The following is a 20,566-nucleotide window of genomic DNA, read 5'->3' as shown; positions in this document are numbered from 1 at the left end:
GGCTACAACTATACATCTTCTGTGAAAAGGAGTCTGAACACCTGACTCATACACTGTTCATCTTACCTGTACGATTCCAGCCACTGGTATGATATACAGGGAGCCATCTACACATGCACAGACCAACCATGAACCTGATGGGTCAAGGGTTATTATTCTGATGGCTTTAGCAGGGTTCTGTTGAGATTTAATCAAGAACACAGTTGTATAAATTTTAAATCAGTGTTAATTAACAAACTATAATTCATATTGTGATTTATAGTGTAAAGCACTTGTAAGAAAATCAAACAACAACAATATTCATGTAACCTAACTCCTTGGCATTGTACAAATCCATGTCCAAAACATTATGTTTAATTATCATTTGATTGATTAACAATACTTCAAAATACTTATCAATACCATGCACACCTAAGCCTTCCTTTTTTAATAGCATCGACATATTATTTTGTGAAATGAAAATTTTTGTTTGCAGCAGTTTCTTTAGCAACATTAGACCATAACATAAATTTTGGATTTTTCTGTTGAAACTGTAAGACTGGCATGTATCTTTATGAAAAAATGAAATGTAGCTCAAATTTGAAGAAACAAATATGGAAGCAATCCTCGAAGTTATGAACACTACTTATTAAATGACTAGTAGTTATTTAATTATTATTAAAAAATAATTCAGGCTCATACAGGATTTGAACCCATGACCTCTGCAATAACGGTTTAGTTTGTTACAAAAAAAAAAAAAAAATACAAAGACAAAAAAATAAAAAAAAAATGTTTACCTGGTACCAAGAAACTTGCTTTACGACTGCAGCAGCACCTTTCTCCTCAGCACGCAGTAATAAAGATCCTACACATACAAATTTAAAAAACAAATATAAGGTTTTTCAAGCAGCACAATAAAACACATGGTAGTTCTACAAGATTTATATTCTCTTCTTAACCCTTTTCCTATAAAGCATGACTAGCATCTAATTTCTCCTTACAATATCACCCCAGAATCACTCATTATAGTCATGAGAATAAAAGAAATGATCAACAATTAAAGAAAAAGAGCTCATGATTGTTTTAACAAATTCTCCTAGTCAACACCTGAACAAATGTATCAAGAATAGTATGGAGAATATGCATACTGATGTTAGGGTGTAAAGGGTTAAACTTACCATTACTGCAGAGTAACACCATCAAATTGCGTTTGTCATCTTCATGAAAAGCAGCTTGTTGAATGGAGGGCAATCGTTTGATGTCATCTACAAGTAATGGGAGACATAATGGAGTCAGTTGGTTTGCATATTAAAGACGAGTGAGATATCATTTACTCCTTTACCTCCCAAGATCTGATTGTTAATTCTCCCCTCTAACTGCTACAGATTTCCAGGTAAATTAGTTTTGAGAATGTGGTGTTAGATCGAGATAACAACTTCTACCACATAACTCGTACCCTTCTTGACTCAAACCTTCCACAAACCATCATCGATTAACTTCCCTTGGAAACTCTATCATGGATTTATTGTTAATAACTTTGGTAACACAAAACTTTGATGACCTAAACTATCCACCGACTCAAACCAAAATCAATTTTACATTATGATGGTTTCCAACATCATTTATTGTCAATAATTTTTTTAACGATGGTACCTCCAACCCTTGATAACTTTCTATAAAAACAGCTGTTTCATGCCGTGCAGAAGACAAGGACGTTTACCTTTGGAGAGCTGCTGAGAAACACGTGGACGAACCCTCAGCAAACAAATTAACTCGAACAGTTCAAATGCCATCTGAGAGTGCTCGCGGTTAAAACTGGATGAGGAATTCTGCATCCGTAGGTCTGGAGTTTCTGCTGATAATCAGCTGATTTCCACGAGTTTTGAACAGGAACGGATCATACTGAATAGTGGAGAAGTCCTCGCTTTAAAGAAGTCTTACATGATGATACCTTACAAAGTGATAGGCCTGATCAGTGAAAAACATGTTATCATATTATCAACGTCCTCAGCCGCCATCTTGAAATAGGAACGAGGAAGACTGGAATCTATTGAAGCATGGGGTCAAATTTCCCTTTCGAGTCACTCTCGCTCAGAACTTTAACAGCTAACACCTCATAATGATAATTACCGTCATACGGCAAAAGTGGTAGAGTGCGCTTGAAAAAGATCAAGGAGCAGTCGTTGCTAATCGTCTGAGGGGTCAGAGGATTTTTTTTTGGGGGGGGGGTGGGTGGTCACATGCATGGTTTTTCAAAGGGAACAGAAGGAGGTCAGTCGTCGCTAGCAGGGTTTAAAGGGGGACCTGCATCCCCTTCCACCTCCCCTCCCCTCCCCTCCCCTCCCCTCCCCTCCCCTCTTCTCTCCGTAGGGAGCATCTTCCATAATGCCACTTTTTTTGGACAATTGGGATTCATTTGCCCTTCCCCCGCAACGCCGATGGTGCTCCTCAATCAATGTTTAAAGGGTAACTCGTGCGAATAACGAAAAATGCGTCTGTAAGTTCACAAAATTCATTTGAAATTGAAAACCAACAAAAGTGTGAGATGTGACCGGGATGTGATTCTTTGGCATCTCAGAAAAGAAAAAATATTTTTTTGTCGTTATTTTTGGATCGTGTTGTTGTTGTTTGTTTGTTTGTTTCGATGTTGTTATTGCTGTTGTTGACGGTTATTAAAACAGTAGCAGAACTTTTGTTACAATTCTTCCATCACAAATGTTTTCAAGAGGCTATGTGCTCACATGACGTCAGTGAACCCTTAAACCTAGAGAGCGATTTTCACTCTGGGAGGTTCAGCAAGATCTGGAAATGTCATGCTAGTTTCCTCCAAACCCATTATCTTTAGTCAATCAACGACGACCCAGAACACTTTTTCTTTCCTAATTGAACGGTTTGGCTTTGTTTGACTCCGATTATGTTCAGAAGGAAGCTGTGACTCTGACGTAAATGCTCTCCGTTCACACAAAGAAAATGCAAATGTAACGCAAGCTATTACTTATTCATAAGACATCCACAAAATTTTGCATATTTTTGGCCGCCAACATGGCCTATCAAACAGGTCAGCATGCTAAGAATTTATCGAACTGAGCGTGGCTTAAAAGTCCTAAAGCGTCAGAAAATGAGCAAAATTCATTTACTTTCATTTGAGTGGTTTCTGACAACAGAAAGGAAACCTGGTCGATAGCTAAGACCGTAAGTATTGATTTATATTGATTGTACACTCGATGATAAAGTTAATTTACTGGCAGATTTTTCATATATTGTCCATCACTGGTATAGAACTTTGAAGTCGTCCCTCCTCAAGTCAGGGTTTCTACGAATACACATCCAGGGATAAACCTGTAGACTCTATTTATTTAGACTCTAGTTATTTACAGTTTCAATTGCTTTCTCGAAAGAAATAATTCCTGTTTTGAAGTTTAACATCCGTGTCCAGTTGTCAACAGCTTTAATTTCCTCCATCGCTGGACATTAGGGACTTTGAATACGCAATAATTCTGTTTCTCTGCAAGCCAAGTTTTTACAGTACAACCAACAAGTTAAGATAGTCTACAATTTGCATTTCAGGCCATCTATTAACAGCTATAACGAAGACCTGAAAGATCTGAGTTTTCAATTCGAGCCTCAGTTGAGGTTTACTCCGATTCTGTCAATAGCAACTCGTTACCTCGATGATATTTATTGCGGAACCACCGAAAATTCGTGCTTTGCGCAATCTGATAACCTGTAAATAAACAATTGTGCTTTATTGTGTTACACGGAGATCGGGTTTAAAAGATAGCTGGCTATCTTGACATACGCATACACCAGCGAGTTGTTATAACTACTGCGAAAGCAAACAGAGCCACAGATTAAAAAATTATATTTATATATTTTCGTAGATCCAACAAATGAACGCTCTAATCCAAAGTAAATGAAGTCTAACATTTCGCTAATATTCTCAGACTTCCTGTTCTTTGTTGAAGATTGTAAGTCACATGGTTCAATAGTTGCTACGCAACCAAGTACTCAAAATGAGAACCTGTGACAAGTAAACAAATCGGAAATTATTTTCATATCCGAAACAATCGGAAATAGGGCTGCTATTTAGTGGGAGACTGGCCGCTGTTAAACACCTTAAAAGCCTTTCAAATTCATACTTCTCCAAAGTTCAACAAAACAATGGAAGATTTGCGCAAAGAAGCATGACAAATCAATTTCACGCCATATGCATGCACGTATTCAGTCTCGTCCTTATTAAGCCCCTTGGAACACATTGAGCGCTGGTGAAGGAGAAGTGTCTGAAAAAGCCTCATGAAACATGATGAAGCAAAAGCAGACTTAATTATATTTTTTTGTGCGCGGAACCTTTCTGAGGGCGTTGGGTAAACAACTGGTTTTGGTCGCGGTTTTTATAATGAAACTGATATGTTTATCAAACGAGAAGGGACTTCGATATTTCCCACAAATCATGCTCTTTATTCGTAACCTTTGGGTAAAGTGTCTCGATTACCGTCCGCCGTTCGGGAAAAGAGCTTGCGCTCACCGCCTCTCCCTCCCCTCGAAGTCACGGCACTTCCTTCTCAGAGGGATTGAGGAGCGGTCTCAAGAAAACGGCGGAAAGCGGGCCTAGAGCTAAAAAAACACGTGATTACTACGTTGTCTTTCATTGTCACGAAAGAAGGTGTACGCTGATTTCTCGACCACTAACAGCCAATTATTTTATCTCATAGGTAGAGGTCCTAATTTAAAGGGGTCATGGGCAACTGCGCTCAAAAGGCGCTTGGAACAAGGTCCCTCCTGAGGGAGGACCAAGATGAGGCATGGAAGGCCCAAACACGTGGAAAACTTGAAAACAAACTTTACACGTTTGTGGACCTCAAAGGCCTAGGGGGCAGCACCGAATTTGTAAAAGTCTGGAAGGAAAGCGGCAAGTTAGGGTTTGTGAAAAAGCTTCAGGATGAAAAAATTCTATTACCTTACTTATATGAACAAGGAGAAGGAAAAGTACTTACTGCTGAAGAACTCAAGGAATGGCAGAACTCAGAGGTATAGTTATGAAACATCTCGCGATTCTTCATAAATTGTGACCGTTCACGTTTTTGTCTCCTAATTAAACAATGAAGAGTTAGACGACTGGCTGGGGTCTCTGTCTTTCACTGTCTGTAAAGCGCGCTGCTATATTCCATCTTTCAAAGTATCTTACCCAAGATTGCTGTGGCCAGTCTGTGGTACTCTACATCCTGTTAGCTTCTGGCCTGTATCGCTCTTATTTCGAATGATGTATCTGTTGACTATGCTTTTCCTGGCGTTTCTTTTCGGTTCTTTTGTTTCTTCGTTCTTGCGCTCCATCCTTTTAAGGTGAAGGTTGCTAATATCAGACTTTCACTAACATTGATCTCAACTATGTTTACTACTTCTCAGCCCGAAAGACACAGGACAAATGAAAGTCGCGATGATTCACTTCACGCACCTCGTAAAGCTTGCTGGTCTTTGGCACACCGTGGGACACTGGGGGAAACAGCGCTGCACCTGTGCTTCCTTACGAACAATAAGACTATGACAGAGATGGCGCATGCTCTGTTAGAATTGTATCCTGCAATGGCACTGGACCAATACGAAGGCCATGAATACCGTGGTAAGGAAAGAAGTTCTATTCGATCATTTTTCTCTCAGCTCAGGGGCTATTCTGTAATAAGGAGCCTTTTTAAGAGACTCTAAACAGAACAGAGAATTGAAATGAAACTTGAAATTTATGGCGTAAAAGTACGCTAAAGAAACTCGGCGAAAGTTCCAAGCAGTGCATTGAAAAAGTTCTTGGTAGGACACCTAACCCAACCAACTTACATAAAGCGTGCGATCAGGATTATGACATATTCAAACCCTGGCTTTTAATTACATACTTTTCCAAGGTATCTAGAGGCTTACTTGGTTCGCCCCATCGAGAAAGGAACATTAGCTGCCATAAGGACCTTGTTTAAAATTTGGGGGCGAGCTGGAAAAGTTGAAGGCGAACTTGTTTTATTTCAGGGGGCGAACTCGCGAAGGTGGTAACGGGTGGAATTACTATGGGACAAAATGTCCATAAACCCTTTGCCATCAGCCCAGCCCTTCCATTGCCAATTTTTTTTTTCACCAGAGTTTTCATAGGAAAATTAAGAGGAAGGAGGCATTGATAAAAATATTTTGCTTTCTTATTTTAGGTGAAACGTCTGTTCACATCGCGATAGTAAATGGAGATCTGGAGTCACTAAAGCTTCTGATTGAGAAATGCAGTGCTGATGTTCACGCACGCGCACGAGGGAGATTTTTCATGCCAGAAGATTGCAAGGATAAAATGAAAACAGATACAGATTATGATGGTGAGTGAAAAGAACTCCCCACCCTCCCCTCGAGGAAGAAAGTTCCCCTTAATAAAGCTATAGACGTACAGACCGTCTCAAACGGTCAGGTTTTTGGGGCTTTTAATCTGAAAATGGTATGAACAATTTGGCGAGCAAACAACAGCGGAAGTCTTGGAGATTTAGAGCTTGTTCTATTAATTTTTTGATCGTCTCAGTTGCACAGAAGACTGGTATGGGCTTCTATAACGCAGGTGTATCAATCGTTCTAAAAAGTGCGCTTAAGAGTGGCTAGTTACGGTCTCTTACGAAACTTGCTGTCAATGCCTCCCTTTTCACGTCTCAAACGTTCAAAAATGTTTTCAACCGACAGGTTATGCTTACTACGGCGAGTACCCAGCAGCCTTTGCCGCATGTTTCGAGAGAGAGGACATGTACGATTACCTTATAAGGAATGGCGCAGATCCCAACAAGCAAGACACCTTTGGCAACACAGTGCTACACTTGTGCGTCATACACAACAAAATTGTAAGTTAGTTTATAATTTAGTTTTTTCACCGTTAGGATCTGGTTCCTCAATAGGTGGTTAACGCTATTTGCAGCTGGATAATTCTGTATCCGGCGGATAGCGTGGCACTTTTTGTTAACACTTATCCGCTGGATAGCGATTTATTGGTTATAAATATAGATAGCGTTATCCACCTTTGAGCGACTGGACCCAGGGGCGTACGTTCTTCATATTTCTACACGGAACAAATGTTACCAAAGAAGAAAATTTTGTTATTTTATTGATTAAATCAATCTCAGAATTTCAGCTGGTTCGTTCTAACTACGCTATGTGAATGACTGAAAATCTCGCAGCACAGTCTATATGTCTATAGTTGTAACATTCAAGACGGACAGATAAAAAATTTTAAAATTTAAACAATGAAGGATCAGAAACTGAAACAAAACCGCTGTTTTTAAGCCGCCGTTCTATTCCTCAGGTTAGATCTGTAAGGTTAGATTAAGTTTTTATCGGTGAGGCTTCGGACGCGTTGTCATTAATTGTACCAAGTGATATAGTAAACTTACATTTCTTTTATAGGACATGTTTCTTCACGCTACGCGAAGAAAGCACGTGATCCCCGGCAATACGTTCATAAAAAATGGCCAAGGACTTTCCCCCCTGACACTTGCTGCTAAATTGGGACGAAAGGAAATATTTTATATAATTCTCGAGCATCAAAGCATAGTAAGTTATCCTGGCTTTACAACTGGTGAAATTTAGTCCTTTACACCCCAAAATCAATGTGCAGATTCTCTACTCTATTCTCTATAAATTTCCAAAGGTGCTGACCAGGAGAATTTGTTTAACAATCAAGAGTTTCTTTAGTTGGTGATCATTTCTTTTATTCTCGTAACCCTTGTGTTTGACTCAGGGGTGAAGAAATTGGATGGTAGTTATTCTTAGGCGTTAGAGGGATAAACTTTAAGAATTCTACGCTAAATTTTTACTAACAACTGGACTAAGTTAGTGTTACAGGATTATCATTATAATAGTTTGCAGCTTTTAATCGATCTTAACTCTCGTGTGAATTAATTTATGAAAGGAATACTGGACGTATGGACGCATGACATGTTCGGGATATCCGCTGGAGGGTTTGGATTCCATTGACAAGAATGGTAAATCTGGTAAGTCAGGTAAAACTTGTGAATAGAGGGGGTAAGTTTCTAAAGAAAATGTGGTGCTGCGTCGGTGGAAGAGTATAACAGGGTAATTTAGTATTGTCAACTGAGTTGATAACGTAAATTGGCCACCGTAAAGAGTTTAAAAGCTGACGTTTCGAGCGATAGCTCTTCGTCAGAGCGAATGACGAAGGTGTAACGCTCGCAAGGGACTGAGTCGTTTTTGGTTTCAGTTTTGAATCTGATTGGTTAAGAAAGTGGTAGCAAACTAGAAGCGAAGCAGGAGTACTAAACACGTTCAATCGAAAATTGATGAAACGATATTAGGGCTTACTTACATTGCGTTCTCTCCATCATGATTCGGCTTTTATTTCCGTCTTACCTTCAAATTTCGCCTAATCCTCGAGCTCTGTCGCCTCAGCCGAGTCTGATACCTACTGTGAGTCTTAACGTCACCGCAAGAAGTCACATGGGGAGACGCACCGTTCTCCTCTCTCCCCTCTTCTTAATAGCATTAGCACAGACAGAATGAGTTGAGCATGTTCTGTTCTATTCGATGTGTCTTTTTAAGGTGATGACTCAGCATTACTTATTACACTAAATGGAAAGAAGGACGATCATTTGGACATGCTGAACAGCGGTATCATATATCGCCTTTTGGAAGAAAAATGGAAAGCTTTTGCGAAGGTAAGAACGCTGAATTCAATCGAGGGGACCTTTGCTTATGCAGACAAAAAATTTCGTTAATTTTACATAGGCTTCTTGAATTGGGAAATGATGTGGGAGAAGAGAGAACTTGAACACAGAGTAACACAACAGCCCCTTCAACTGTCTTTAGCATTTAATGAACTCTGATGATTTCCGTTTTCATCGCAGGGAAAGTTCTACAGGCGATTGTTATTCGCGGTGCTTTATCTTGTGGTTTTCAGTTTGGCCATTTATCTTCGTCCACGACATCTTGATCCCAAGAGAATAGAGACTGGTACTGATAGAGTAAGTTTCATCATGGGAATTGGCAAAACGTACTGTTGTGAAATAGAATCCATAAAACTTTTTTCTTTTTCGCCTTCTTTTCCCAGCTTCCTCTGTTTAAAAACGGAGAGCCTTGAAAACAGGCTAGTAAACATTGATACAGATTTTCCGGTTCTTTCCATTCTTAGTTTCGCGTTGTTGCTGAAGGCTTCACAGTTCTTGGTGCGTTTATCTACTTGGTGCTGGAAATCAAGGATGTGTTGATAACTCAAGGAGTTCAAGCACAGATGAAAACTTTGGTATGAAAATACTTATGATAATCCCGCTGATCTAATTGAAAATATTATTCATCTATAAATTATTAATCCATGTATGATAGAGCAGTTTTCAATTGAGTGTCAGAACACCCAAAACAAAGTCGTCCCTGAGACCAATCAGAAGAGAGGTTCACTCTATAATTAGCCAATGAGAGCACAAAGTGAAAACAGGGAAACTGCTGGAAGGGCGGGAAAACGCACATGACTAAATCGCGATGGTTTTTAGTTTTGCAACTGATTGGTTGAGAAGATGGCGCGAATTTTGTGGACAAATCACAGAGTAAATTTGAAAAACAGCAAAGCAATTCCAGATTTCTTTCGACACTCAGTTGAAAATTTTCTCTAAATGATTGGTGGATTGGTACGAGGCTTTGTACCAAAAGTTCTCAAGGTACCCCATGATATGAAAGTTAATAAAAATGCGCATTTTAGGATACAAAAGAAAAGAGTCTTCAACATCCTTACGAAAACTGACGCTTTTTTCTCTTCGTTCGCTTTAGCCAGACTATAATGATTCATATTCCATAGTGGCTGATCCAATCAGAACAAACTAGACGTATGATCCACCAATCCGCCAATCATTTCCCTCAAAAATTGTTTAAACATAGCATTTAAAGTGCAAAAGATACCGTAGTGGTCCAACATTCTTCATTCACTGTCGCGAAATGGCTATCTTCATAATCAAATGAGACTGATATATTAAGAACTTGGTGAAGAAATTCTTTGCAACAGAGGTTCCTTATTTAATGTCATGCAAACATCTTCTGCAGCGTGACGCACCAGGCAAAGCGATCTTTTTAGTATCCTGTGTTCTTGTTATCCTTGCGTTACCATGCCGTTACCTCGGAGAACACCAGGCCGAGACTACCATGTTAATTCTTGCTGCTCCTATGGCCTGGTGCTACCTGCTGTTTTTCTGCAGGTGAGTCACAATTAGCTTTGCATGATGGGTAAAAATTACTAAGTACACAATTCAGAGCAATTTCCAATTGGATGTTAAAGGGGATTTGAGATTGCATTAGTTTTGCTTACCTCGTTCTGTGATTGGGTCAGAAAACTAACGCCATTCTCTCCACCAGTCAGATGCAGAACCAAAATCAATGACGACTTGATCGCCCGCGTTTTCTCGCACTTTAGCGGGCCAAGCTTGCCTGTTTTTACTGCGTGTTCTTACTGGCTCTTAAATATATTTTTCTTTTTTCTGATTGGCCGTTGTTTTTACCTTGGTTTTGGTTTTACGACAATCAGTCGAAAAGCGCTCTATTTGTGATGGAGAAGAATTCCGTTGGGGAGGGGGGTGTGCACCCATCTTTCATTAAAGACTTTTAAGGTTAGGAGGGCACTGTCTGTTGATGGTTCATAACTTAAAGTGAATGCAACATTTATGGCAATGTTCCAGAAAACACTCCTGTCTGTCACTTAATTTGCAGGGGGTTTGGAGCAATCGGTCCTTTTGTAGACATGATATACAGGATGTGCGCTGGAGATATGACCAGGTTCTTCATCATTTATATTATCTACGTGGTGGGGCTTGCACAAGGTAAAACAACTTCGTCAGCGATATAAGACGCGTAGTCACATAGAAGATGACTATGGTCATGGCTTCTATGAAAAAGCGTCAAAAATGGAAAAAAATGCTTTGCCTTCAAATTGCGCTTTAAGAGAATGATAATTTTCGAACATTTTTCGATACATCGACAGCAATAAACTAATTTTTGTTTCTGTGTGGTATAAACCAAAAGTGTCGGTGAAAGTGGTGGAAATTTATCTCTATAAATGTTTAAAACCAGTATCAGTTAAGAAGGAGTACATTTCGTAATGAAGACCGTATTTGGGTAACTCTCAACGATGCATGTTTTCATTTCATTGTAATTCAAACTGGTGACTAGTTTTTTTAAGACCCTCTTATCTTTTTTTCGAAGCCTTCTCACACGTGATGAAAGGGGTGAACGGATTCATGAACGAAGGATTTACCATCATGACGCTAATGCGCATGACATTTGGCGAGTTTGACGTAAGTTGCAATGCGTCGTTACCTAATAAATATTATTCATTTTCATAACTACGTATAGAGTAAACCATCCCCTTTCACACCACTGCACAAATGCAACACATTAACGGTGAAATCCTAACAGATTGCAGAAAGCTCGTAACATGAATCCAATTTAATGGCTTAAATCGAAGTTAGCACAAGTGTCCATATCTCAGTGGTCGAACATTCGACGTTTTGATTGGGTCATACGTTCTCCTCTCAGCGAAACTCATAATTTATCCTTTCAAAGTACTCCATTGTCACTCTCCGAAAAAATCTCTCTTATGCCGATTGAAATTTTTCGGTTTTGTCATGTCCTGATAATATTTTTTTGTTCCGGTAGTATTTTTACGAAGCAATTAGTGAGTTCACAAAATGTTGTTTTGCAGAAGTGCATTTTTGTTCCCCCATACACCCTGTGTTCCCTAGGTTAGACAGATGTCGCAGAAAATTTCAAAATGGTAGTTATGTGTCCATAATTACAGACTTCTGATCTTTTGTCTCTCCCCAGTTCTTCACGTTCGAGAAGTCACGGCATCCCACACTGGCCAAGCTTTTATTTTTCTACTTCATGTTGTTCGTCACGGTTTTACTCATGAACATGTTGATTGCCATGATGGCAAACACGTATCAGAATGTAAGTAAAGAACCGTCTGACGGAACACACGAGTCTGACAAATCCTTGAGGAGTTTGCATTTTGAGCTTTGATTGATTGGAGAGATGTCAAGTTCTGAAAGTTAACTTACCCTCGTAGTGCCTCTATCTTCACCCAGGAGTGTAAGTGGGTAGTGGCAATTTGTCACGGAAACCTGAGAAAATGCCAAGGGAAAGCCTGAAAAAAATGCTGGTAAGAAACCAGCCAAAATGACGGGATGACGTGATAAAATACCGAGGGAACCCTTAACAAAATACTGTAGGGAAACCTGACAAAATGCCGCGGGAAATCCTGACAAATGCTTTAGGGAAACCTGACTTAATGCTGTGGGATAACGTGAAAAAATCCCGGGGGGGGGGCCCCATAACAAAATGCTGTGGAAAAACCTGACAAAACATAAAGGGGAAACCTAAAAAAATTCAGGGGGATAACCTATGATGAACTACGATTCTATCCAGAGGGAATTCCAAAACCCCCCATCAGTACATACCATGGAAACAGCGATAAGCTTGGGAAGTTATTAGGCTCAACTTTGTTTCTGGTTTTTGTTGTTATTGTTGTTATCATTTTGTTTCTTGTTTTGCTCTTTAAAATTTGTTTACTTTTGGTGTGGTAGATCTCAGACCGTTCGGCCAAAGAATGGAGAAGGCAGGTGAGATTTAAGATCTTTCAACTGTAAATTAGTTTGTATGTACACAAGGCAAATCCTCTTCAATCGATTACGCCAAAACCAATGTATTTGCTTCTGATTTGCGGAGAAGGTGACATAAGTCTATTTTTAAAGTCAATTGCAAAGTCTTGTGACCTAAACTCATTGTAGTTCCTAATTACTTAAAACATTCCACCGAATCCGAGTTAAAATCCGGGTGCGATTGTCCTTTACACCCAAGCGTTAGTATGTATATTCTCCATACTGTTCTCTATACATTTCTTAAGGTGCTGACAAGGAGAATTTGTTTAACAATCAAGAATTTCTTTAGTTGGTGATCATTTCCCTCATTCTTGTGACCCTAATGTGTAATTTAGGGGTGATATTGTGAGGAGAAACTAGATGCTGATCACTGCAAGGGGTTAAAGTATTAAGAGAAGCAAAGTAGTACCTAAAGGGGATGTTATCAAAGTTCGAGGATAAAAAAGGATCCCTAAATTACAATACAACCCAACCCAATACACAAAATTATTTTATTACTACTGCGTGTCTGACGGGTTCGGGAAATAACTTCTAGGCGCGCGAAAGGGCTTCTAATGAATGACGCACTGCAGAAGAAAAATGGATCAAATTGGAAGTCTTCGTCTAATTGTTAGCACGTCATATAAACTTAAGAAAACTTTCGTTTTCCCACACTGAAGTTAAGAAGAATTAACGACAGATAACGAGAGATTGTGGCGCAAAAACAGCTTGAAATGTTTGTGAACTGAGAAGTATAGTACAGGATGAACAATCGCAGTGTGCATATATATTGAACATACCGATGAGAGAAATCTGTGGTTTTGTTTTTTAGTGGGCACAGATTATCATGGTATTAGAACGTTCAGTGAGCCCATTGGAGCTGAAAAGGCTACAGGATGACTACTCTGTTAACATGGCATCGGAAGGAAGCAAAGAAAGGCGAAGGGGATTAATGGTGATCAAAAAGAGCAGCTTGCCAAGTAAAGCTGACAAACGGAAAACCGCCATCTTGAATTGGCAGGTATGTCTTGATCTGAAAAAAAAATTCTGATAATAAATTTTCCTGACAGAATGCTTTCGATATGTATTTCCTGGTTTGGAAGTATGCAGGGCGTTTCCTTCGAGCATTCTACTACGATATCAGAAGGTGTTTGGTTCTGTTCCTTAGGGGAGACTCAGATGTTTCCTTGTATCACTTTTGACAAATGTTTATCATCTTTCTCTCTCTTTAATAAGTTTACATGAAGTGCCCCCTCTAAATATACTGGCGAGTAAGTACATAGTACATAGTACCATAGTACATAGTACCATCTTCCCCATAAGAACATTTCCAGAACAAGTTTTGAAAGAAGTAATTAGCTCCGTTCCAATTCCTTCGGTACGAAATATTTCGTAAGGCTTAAAATCATTCTAAAGCGAACCGCTCAAAGAGTAGGAAAGAAATACCACCGCTCCTTAAAATAAATAGCAGTTAATTCAGCATAAACGTAAAAACGACGTCAAAACCTACCTTACTAAGCACATAAACGTGTTATCAATTTAAAGTTGGTATAAAAATACTTATATGTTATGCCTATAAACGTACGATGTTGTTAGTCAAGTCTAAGTAATTTTGAATAGAACTGTCTTTAAAATGAAACAGAATTTAGTTTTACTGACTGGTTGAGTGCATCTAAGTGTATCTTGAACACTTTTGGCAAAGGCGGTTCGTCTAACAAATGATTTAACTATACTAAAGCGCAGCTCTTTATTTCTTTAAAATTAATACAATCAAACTCTAAAAATTTAACGTTAGGCTGTACTCAACGAGCTGAGGTCTGAGCAGGCCGACTCTGAAGGAGGCAGGTAACATAATTCTAAAAACAACCTGCATATCTTTTCACCTGCAACTTAAACTTCACGCACGTGCACTTACCTGCAGAACAGTCCGCTACTGCTTAAGCGAGTACTGTAGGGTTGGACGTGTGGGGGTTGTCCCACATGGATAGCCATGACATATTCAATAAAGCTGTCTTTTGATCTTATTAGGACTGTTCTGCAGTCAGCACTTAATTCCAGAGTAAAAATTTAAGCTATAAAGTGTTTGAATAATTAATTTGCAAAGAGAGTGGATAAGAACAAGACAGCGGTCGCTTGAAGAGAGGCGGGGGCTCGGACAGAGACAGCTTGCACTTTAAAACGGCGACCGCCGTTTGCCTAAGCCTCTCTTTTGCTGTTCCCAGCTTGAGAGCTCGCAACAGGCTAAAAAAACAAACAAAGAAACAAGTAAAACAACTAAAAGCCAAGTTAAAAAATTGAAGTAAATTTGACATGTTTAAAACTTAAAAATTAGCTTGGTTCAGTCTAAACGAATCACAGAGCGAAGTAGAGCAATCCCGTTGCAATCCCAGGGTTCTTTTCGACATCAATGAACAAAATGGCCCAGCCGACCATGGCTTTAAGGAGACGAAGAATCAAGGAATTAGTTCATTGAAGGAGCCACGAAATAACACACAAAGTTGCCGTTATCTGAGAGGGAACTAAAATCAGTTGTTTCGTGTGATAGAGAAAATTGCAAGCAAACAACGAAAAATTAATAAGAAAAAAGCCCATTGGTTAAAATAATAAACTTTAAAGCAACAACAAGACGGGAAGGGATGGAAAAGATTTTCTTGGATTGCATAAAGACTTGATGGAGCCCACTGATCATGACGTACAAGGTTATGTACAAGATTAAAACTGTGACGTAAATAACCACTAGAAAGTACCTTAGCCTATGATTGAAATAAAATGATAATTTGCATACCTTTTTTTTCGTATCATTTCCAAATGATTTATTTCCAAATCTTTTTCTCCCAGATTCTTGGAATTGACTCTGTGAAAAACAAACTTCAAGAACAGGCGAAAAAACGGAATCTCACACCAGTATCGACGTGAGCCTCACGTGAACATCACGTGATCAAATCAGCACGCGGACACTATGACGTGGACGTACAGATGCGAGGTCGCTCGATGAAAGATGGGATAGATGGAAATGTGCATTTGTTATAATACCTCGATAAGACTTTCTCAAAACAAAAATCGCTGAAATAAGGCGAGATTTATTGAGGGAGATATCTCATAAGAATAGATTGAGGATGTAAAAGAGCAAAAAGAACATTTTCAAATTTGGGGAAAAGCATGAAATGAAGTGTAATTTTTTATTCTACACGGGGGCAATTGAAATGTCCTTTTTGCCTCGATACTTATAGTTAGCACTCAATATAAACTTCTTTCAGGGAAATAGTTATATTTAAATAATATATGATAACATTTGTGAAGGTACGCATTACTCCAGAATTTTACAATTTAAATGTTGCAGCAATTTGATATCGAGTTATTTCAAAAAAATTGAATGACTCGCCATTAATGTACTTCTTAGGAAATTTACAGTAATATGATCAATATTTTTTTGTGTTTTATCTCATTCATGTCTTGTATTTTTATGTGACACTCATATTTTACCGTAGGGTAAACTAATTGATATATTGTAAGCGACTTTATCTCATCATTCGAACCTAACGCGAACGTAGCTCTTGCTTTCGAGAGGTGTTGTGATGGAAAATCTCCACTTGAACTCCAGAAAACGGGGTTAGTTTCTGGAGAAACTGTATTGCTGAGTAGCTCTGGGGTATAACATGATGATTTGGTTTTATTAACTAAGTTGGTGATGTAAATTGGCCGTCGTTTTGAGCGTTGGCCTTTCATTTGCTCTTACGTTCTGTGGAAAAGCTCGCTACGGATCTTTGTACCCTTCATTTTCATCTTCTGAGTCTCTTGGGTCTACAAAGACATTATCTGGACGAGCTGTGTTACATTCATTTGACGATTCTCTTCTTTGGCCAGCTTTGTTGAGACTTTTTAGCTCCCCAATGACATTACGCATGCGGTCTGGTGTAGGATTTGGCCCCTCGAGGACGTGATACATTGGCTCCTCTTTCGTGCTGTCAAACTCGACACTCCTGCAGGTAGTGCCAGCCTTAAGTTCTTCGATAACGCCTCGCATTTGCAGAGGAACCAAGTTGGATTCTTTTGGGTACGTGTCGGTGCAGGCAGGTCCCTTTCCAGCGGTGTTCCCTGGGCTCTCTAAGAGATAGTACAATGGCGCATTTGTAGACTGATCGAAAGGAGTTGAATCGCCTTCTTGGTGGTTATTAGGGGTGAAGGAGGATGTGTGAGGTCGAAGTGGAATTGCTGATTTGATCACATTTCGCAGCGAATCGAGAGGGTCTCTTTTGGACTGGAAAGTAACTGGAAAACGTTGATCAGTTTCTGAACGACTTGTGTTAGACTTTCTCGAGTTTTTGGGGTCGATGTCATCGGATTTTCTTTGATCCGTTTTGCATACCTTGTCCTGTGGAGAAGAAAAAAAGAAGATGGAAAAACACTCAGGAATCAAGTTTTAAGAAGCGCTGACACTTGTCAATAACTAGATAGCATGAAAAGTCCTTGGTATCACCGAGAATTTTATGCCATAAGATTCTCGGTGAGTAATTTTAAAATACCGAGTAGTTTATCGGTAACTAATTGATCCCTGGTATCTTCTCGTACATGTTGCTAAAAGCCATGATACGATTGCTGCAGCAGAGTACCTTTTTCTTTCCTACCTTGGCTAAGCTTTGGTATTTGTGTGTCTGGCTCCGAGCAAGACCTTCGTAGCCTGTTTGGTCTACAAAAACGGTATTCCTCTCATCACATCCTTCTTCGTTCTCAAGACTTCGATAGTCCTCACTCGCTCCAGGTTCCCTTGTGTTTTCGACAAGAGGCTGGTACGAGTCTTGAGTTGCGTTTAATGCGTCACTTGGCTCAAGGTCCAAAACCTGCACACCTCGCTGGTAGATGGGATTACCTACAGAGATAGATATGGTTGCGATTGGTGCAATTTTCCATCGAATATCTTTAGAAAAGCAAAACCAAAGCAATCATCACAGCCAATCCGCACAAATGCAAATATCCGGCTGATGACATAAAGTGTATGGGCATTGTGATCCCTTCGCGTCACCGTCTCGGCAAACCTAAACCCTGGATAGTTCTCGTGATTAAGTCGCGCTTAGTCATACTAATTTAGCAGCAATTTTTTCTGATCGGTTGAACAGTTTGCGCGAGTTCTTAGAGGCGATCAGAATTAAAGTGCAGTCAAAATAAACCTAAAACAGCTCTGGACCATTTTCGACATTTAATCAAAAATATTTCAAAATTACCCACCGTCAGCGACATAAAAAATAATTACAACAACAAATACCTCTGAACCAATACCTACCCGCGGAGTTTTCTTCTTCTTCTTTCGTGCGCCTATAGAGAATACATTACATACAGATTTTAAATGACAAAGTCGCACATATAACTAATTTAATTTCATCCTAGTTTGTATTTTATTTGTACACATGAAACAACATCGCTCCTTATTTGAACAGCTTTTTTTGGCAGCCTATTAGACGAGAGGCTGTAAAACAACTGAAAATGTTCGACACATTGTCTTAGATTTGTCCGATTTCATACTGTTTAATAATTTCCGATCAGTCATGATCAGAGATCGCACACTTGCGAATGCCAAAAGGGAGGGAAGAATCACACTTCACGATGTCTTAAATGCGAGATCCCGCGTGAAATCTAGCGAACGTTAACTAACTGACTCGTCGAGTATCTCGCGCCTTTAACGGGTAACCATTGTTTTATGCAAAACTGCTAAGCAAATTGGGAACGTTAACCCTGACCATAACCAACTACTGTCAACAAGTTAATATTTATATCTAAAGAGATACTAACGCGACACTAAACGGGTAATCAGAAGCAAAAAGAGAGACATCCTCATCAGATCTTACCCGCGTTTTCTCTTCAGACAAAGATATATTACCGCACACACCAAGACCTCCAGCAGCAAAAATGTCACTACCACACAATATGTCAGAGGGCGATATGTTTCTGCTGTTTTTCGGTTTTCAGGATTTGTTGGTGAGATGCTCGGGAAGTTTTCGTTTTCGTAGCATGCGCGAATATCTGAAAAGGAAGTAACAACATGATTGTTGAGACGATTGAATTTTTAAGCTTCATTAGAGTGCAAGAAAACTGAAGATAATTAACAAGAAGCTAGAGTTGCTCTCGGCTACGCCTCGAGCAGCTCTTACGCATCTTTCGTGCTCTCCAAACTTCCCGCGTGCTTCATATCTCGATGAACGCACAGCTAACGTATGAGCCAATTGTTTTATAACGTTTTCAACCCGATGGAAATTTTTTTCTCGAGGGATTTGTTTGCTGACGTCATGAGTGTGCACAATAGGAATATGAAGCACGCTCAAGCAATTGAATTGGATTAGACAAATTTACTAGCTATGTTATAAAAATGAATGAATCAACTTTTACCGTAGCGTTGCCTGTAGTCTTCCCATCCCAAGCACATGAAAGCTGTCAACGAAACTTTCCCCATGCTAAACACGAAGATGCCATCAATCCCATCCTGTGTACAAATGAAGAAAGGAGAGAAAATTCATCTTAGCTCGAAAGCAAAAAGTTGACTTAACTCGTAAATTGCTCCATAATTTTCCAACAATTTCTCTCGTACACAACTAGATCGCATCGGCATGCAAGATAAACTTTTAAGATCCACCCTAACATCAGTATGCATATTCTCCATACTGTTCTCCATACAATAATTTGGGGTTAAAATTGTGAGGAGATATTAGATACTGGTCGCTCTTAGAGGGTAAAGGATCCAGCTGCCATACAATTCCTTGTAAATCAGCCAGCAGAAGAATTTGCTATTACATCGTGATATCGCCTTCCAACGGAAAATTTTGTCTTTTGTGCAATCTTTCTGTCTAATGTACAGATCGCGTCACCACAATCTCGATTTGAACACCACGTATATCAAATGAGTAAGTAATTTTCCTAAGGGAACTTTGTATCAGTATTCTGTAAGTTTTTTTACCTTAAGTTGGACTCCAAATCTACTCGAGTTTCCATATGTTAAGTTAATCTTTTGCCACAGAGTCTTGTTACAGTACTTCGGGACAGTGTCGTTGATCAGTTTCGCGGTATTTTCAATTTTTTGCAGAATGGAAACTTTGCACAGTGTTTGATTGTATATTATTAAGAATCCTACATAACCTGAAGATTAAAACAGAAAAAAAGCTAGATCAGATAAATTTCGTTTTTGAGATGTAGTAATAAAATACACCAAACACGAAGAAATTTGCATCGTCTGAAGAGGTAAAGAGCTCGAGATTTCAATTTCGAACACTCATTTCTGTAAGCCACCGATAAAGCAAATGAACAGATTACTAAAATTTGGCTTCGTTTTGTGTCAACAATGAAACGAATATAAACAAGGCTGGGATCGATTGTCACGGACTGCTAAACCTGAAGTCAATGAGATTCTTTTTGCTCCGCAAGGGCAAATTCTTTCTGCTCCGCAAGGGCACATTGCTCATCAGATGGAATCGAGAAATCAATCACAAAGTTTAAAATCTAGAACTTACTTTTTCCCAGTTTGAAATTATGAACCTCAAACGTGACTGTAGAATCATTCATGAAACAGTGGATGTTGCCACAACTGGTATCCTCTGCAGCAGGACATAAAAGCTTCTTACATCTTCTCTCCGTATTAGTTCCAACTGCACTCACATCGCAAACTAACATTGTAGCCATGGAACTTAAAACTATAATGATTAGGGCTTTAAGTTGTACAAACATAATGTTTTGTACGTTTGAGAACCGGAAGGTGCTGTGAAATGCCCCCTTCCACCGACCCGAAGTTTGCTCAACGAAGACGAAACCGAAATATTTTAATAAGTTCCTGCTAATGCTGGCATCATGGCTATAACTTTCGATTACCGTTAGAAACTAAAATTCCAACTGAAACATAATTTATTTCCTTTGTCTAAAGAAATCTAAATCTAATTTAGGACAGTATGGAAAATATTAATGTTAACTCGAGA

At 39.2% G+C, this 20,566-nt stretch overlaps 3 protein-coding genes across 3 annotated transcripts in view; 1 reads left to right on the top strand and 2 right to left on the bottom strand.

The window, feature by feature from the left end:
• LOC113677241 (uncharacterized) overlaps window positions 1-2,021 on the bottom strand; it is a 29,064-nt gene extending 27,043 nt beyond the window's left edge. The window contains exons 1-4 of the mRNA XM_089207736.1: window positions 1,700-2,021; window positions 1,158-1,244; window positions 777-844; window positions 67-177 (exon numbers count right to left, since the gene is read on the bottom strand). Coding sequence (XP_089063862.1) covers window positions 67-177; window positions 777-844; window positions 1,158-1,244; window positions 1,700-1,814 — 381 coding nt within the window. The 5' untranslated portion in view covers window positions 1,815-2,021. The remainder of the gene's footprint in view (window positions 1-66; window positions 178-776; window positions 845-1,157; window positions 1,245-1,699) is intronic.
• A 902-nt stretch (window positions 2,022-2,923) lies between these two features.
• Window positions 2,924-16,059, top strand: LOC113677265 (transient receptor potential cation channel subfamily V member 6). Its single transcript, XM_027194050.2, has 17 exons — window positions 2,924-3,171; window positions 4,692-5,007; window positions 5,383-5,596; window positions 6,162-6,320; window positions 6,673-6,827; window positions 7,387-7,533; window positions 7,892-7,973; window positions 8,539-8,654; window positions 8,844-8,960; window positions 9,128-9,238; window positions 10,027-10,178; window positions 10,687-10,796; window positions 11,179-11,270; window positions 11,800-11,925; window positions 12,561-12,596; window positions 13,447-13,635; window positions 15,453-16,059. The coding sequence occupies exons 2-17, from the start codon at window positions 4,717-4,719 to the stop codon at window positions 15,528-15,530; spliced, it is 2,175 nt and encodes a 724-aa protein (XP_027049851.2). The 5' UTR covers window positions 2,924-3,171; window positions 4,692-4,716; the 3' UTR covers window positions 15,531-16,059.
• Window positions 15,866-20,406, bottom strand: LOC113677266 (uncharacterized). The gene is made up of 7 exons (XM_027194051.2): window positions 20,108-20,406; window positions 19,558-19,736; window positions 18,993-19,086; window positions 18,455-18,629; window positions 17,893-17,924; window positions 17,240-17,481; window positions 15,866-16,986 (listed from the first exon to the last, which is right to left on the bottom strand). Exons 1-7 carry the CDS (start codon window positions 20,319-20,321, stop codon window positions 16,369-16,371), a joined length of 1,554 nt encoding a protein of 517 aa, XP_027049852.2. The 5' UTR covers window positions 20,322-20,406; the 3' UTR covers window positions 15,866-16,368.
• Window positions 20,407-20,566: the final 160 nt, after the last annotated feature.

The sequence above is a fragment of the Pocillopora damicornis genome, chromosome 5 (genome assembly GCF_964200805.1).
Source record: "Pocillopora damicornis chromosome 5, jaPocDami1.2, whole genome shotgun sequence".
Lineage (NCBI taxonomy): Eukaryota > Metazoa > Cnidaria > Anthozoa > Scleractinia > Pocilloporidae > Pocillopora > Pocillopora damicornis.
This window is presented reverse-complemented; position numbering and strand designations above follow the sequence as displayed.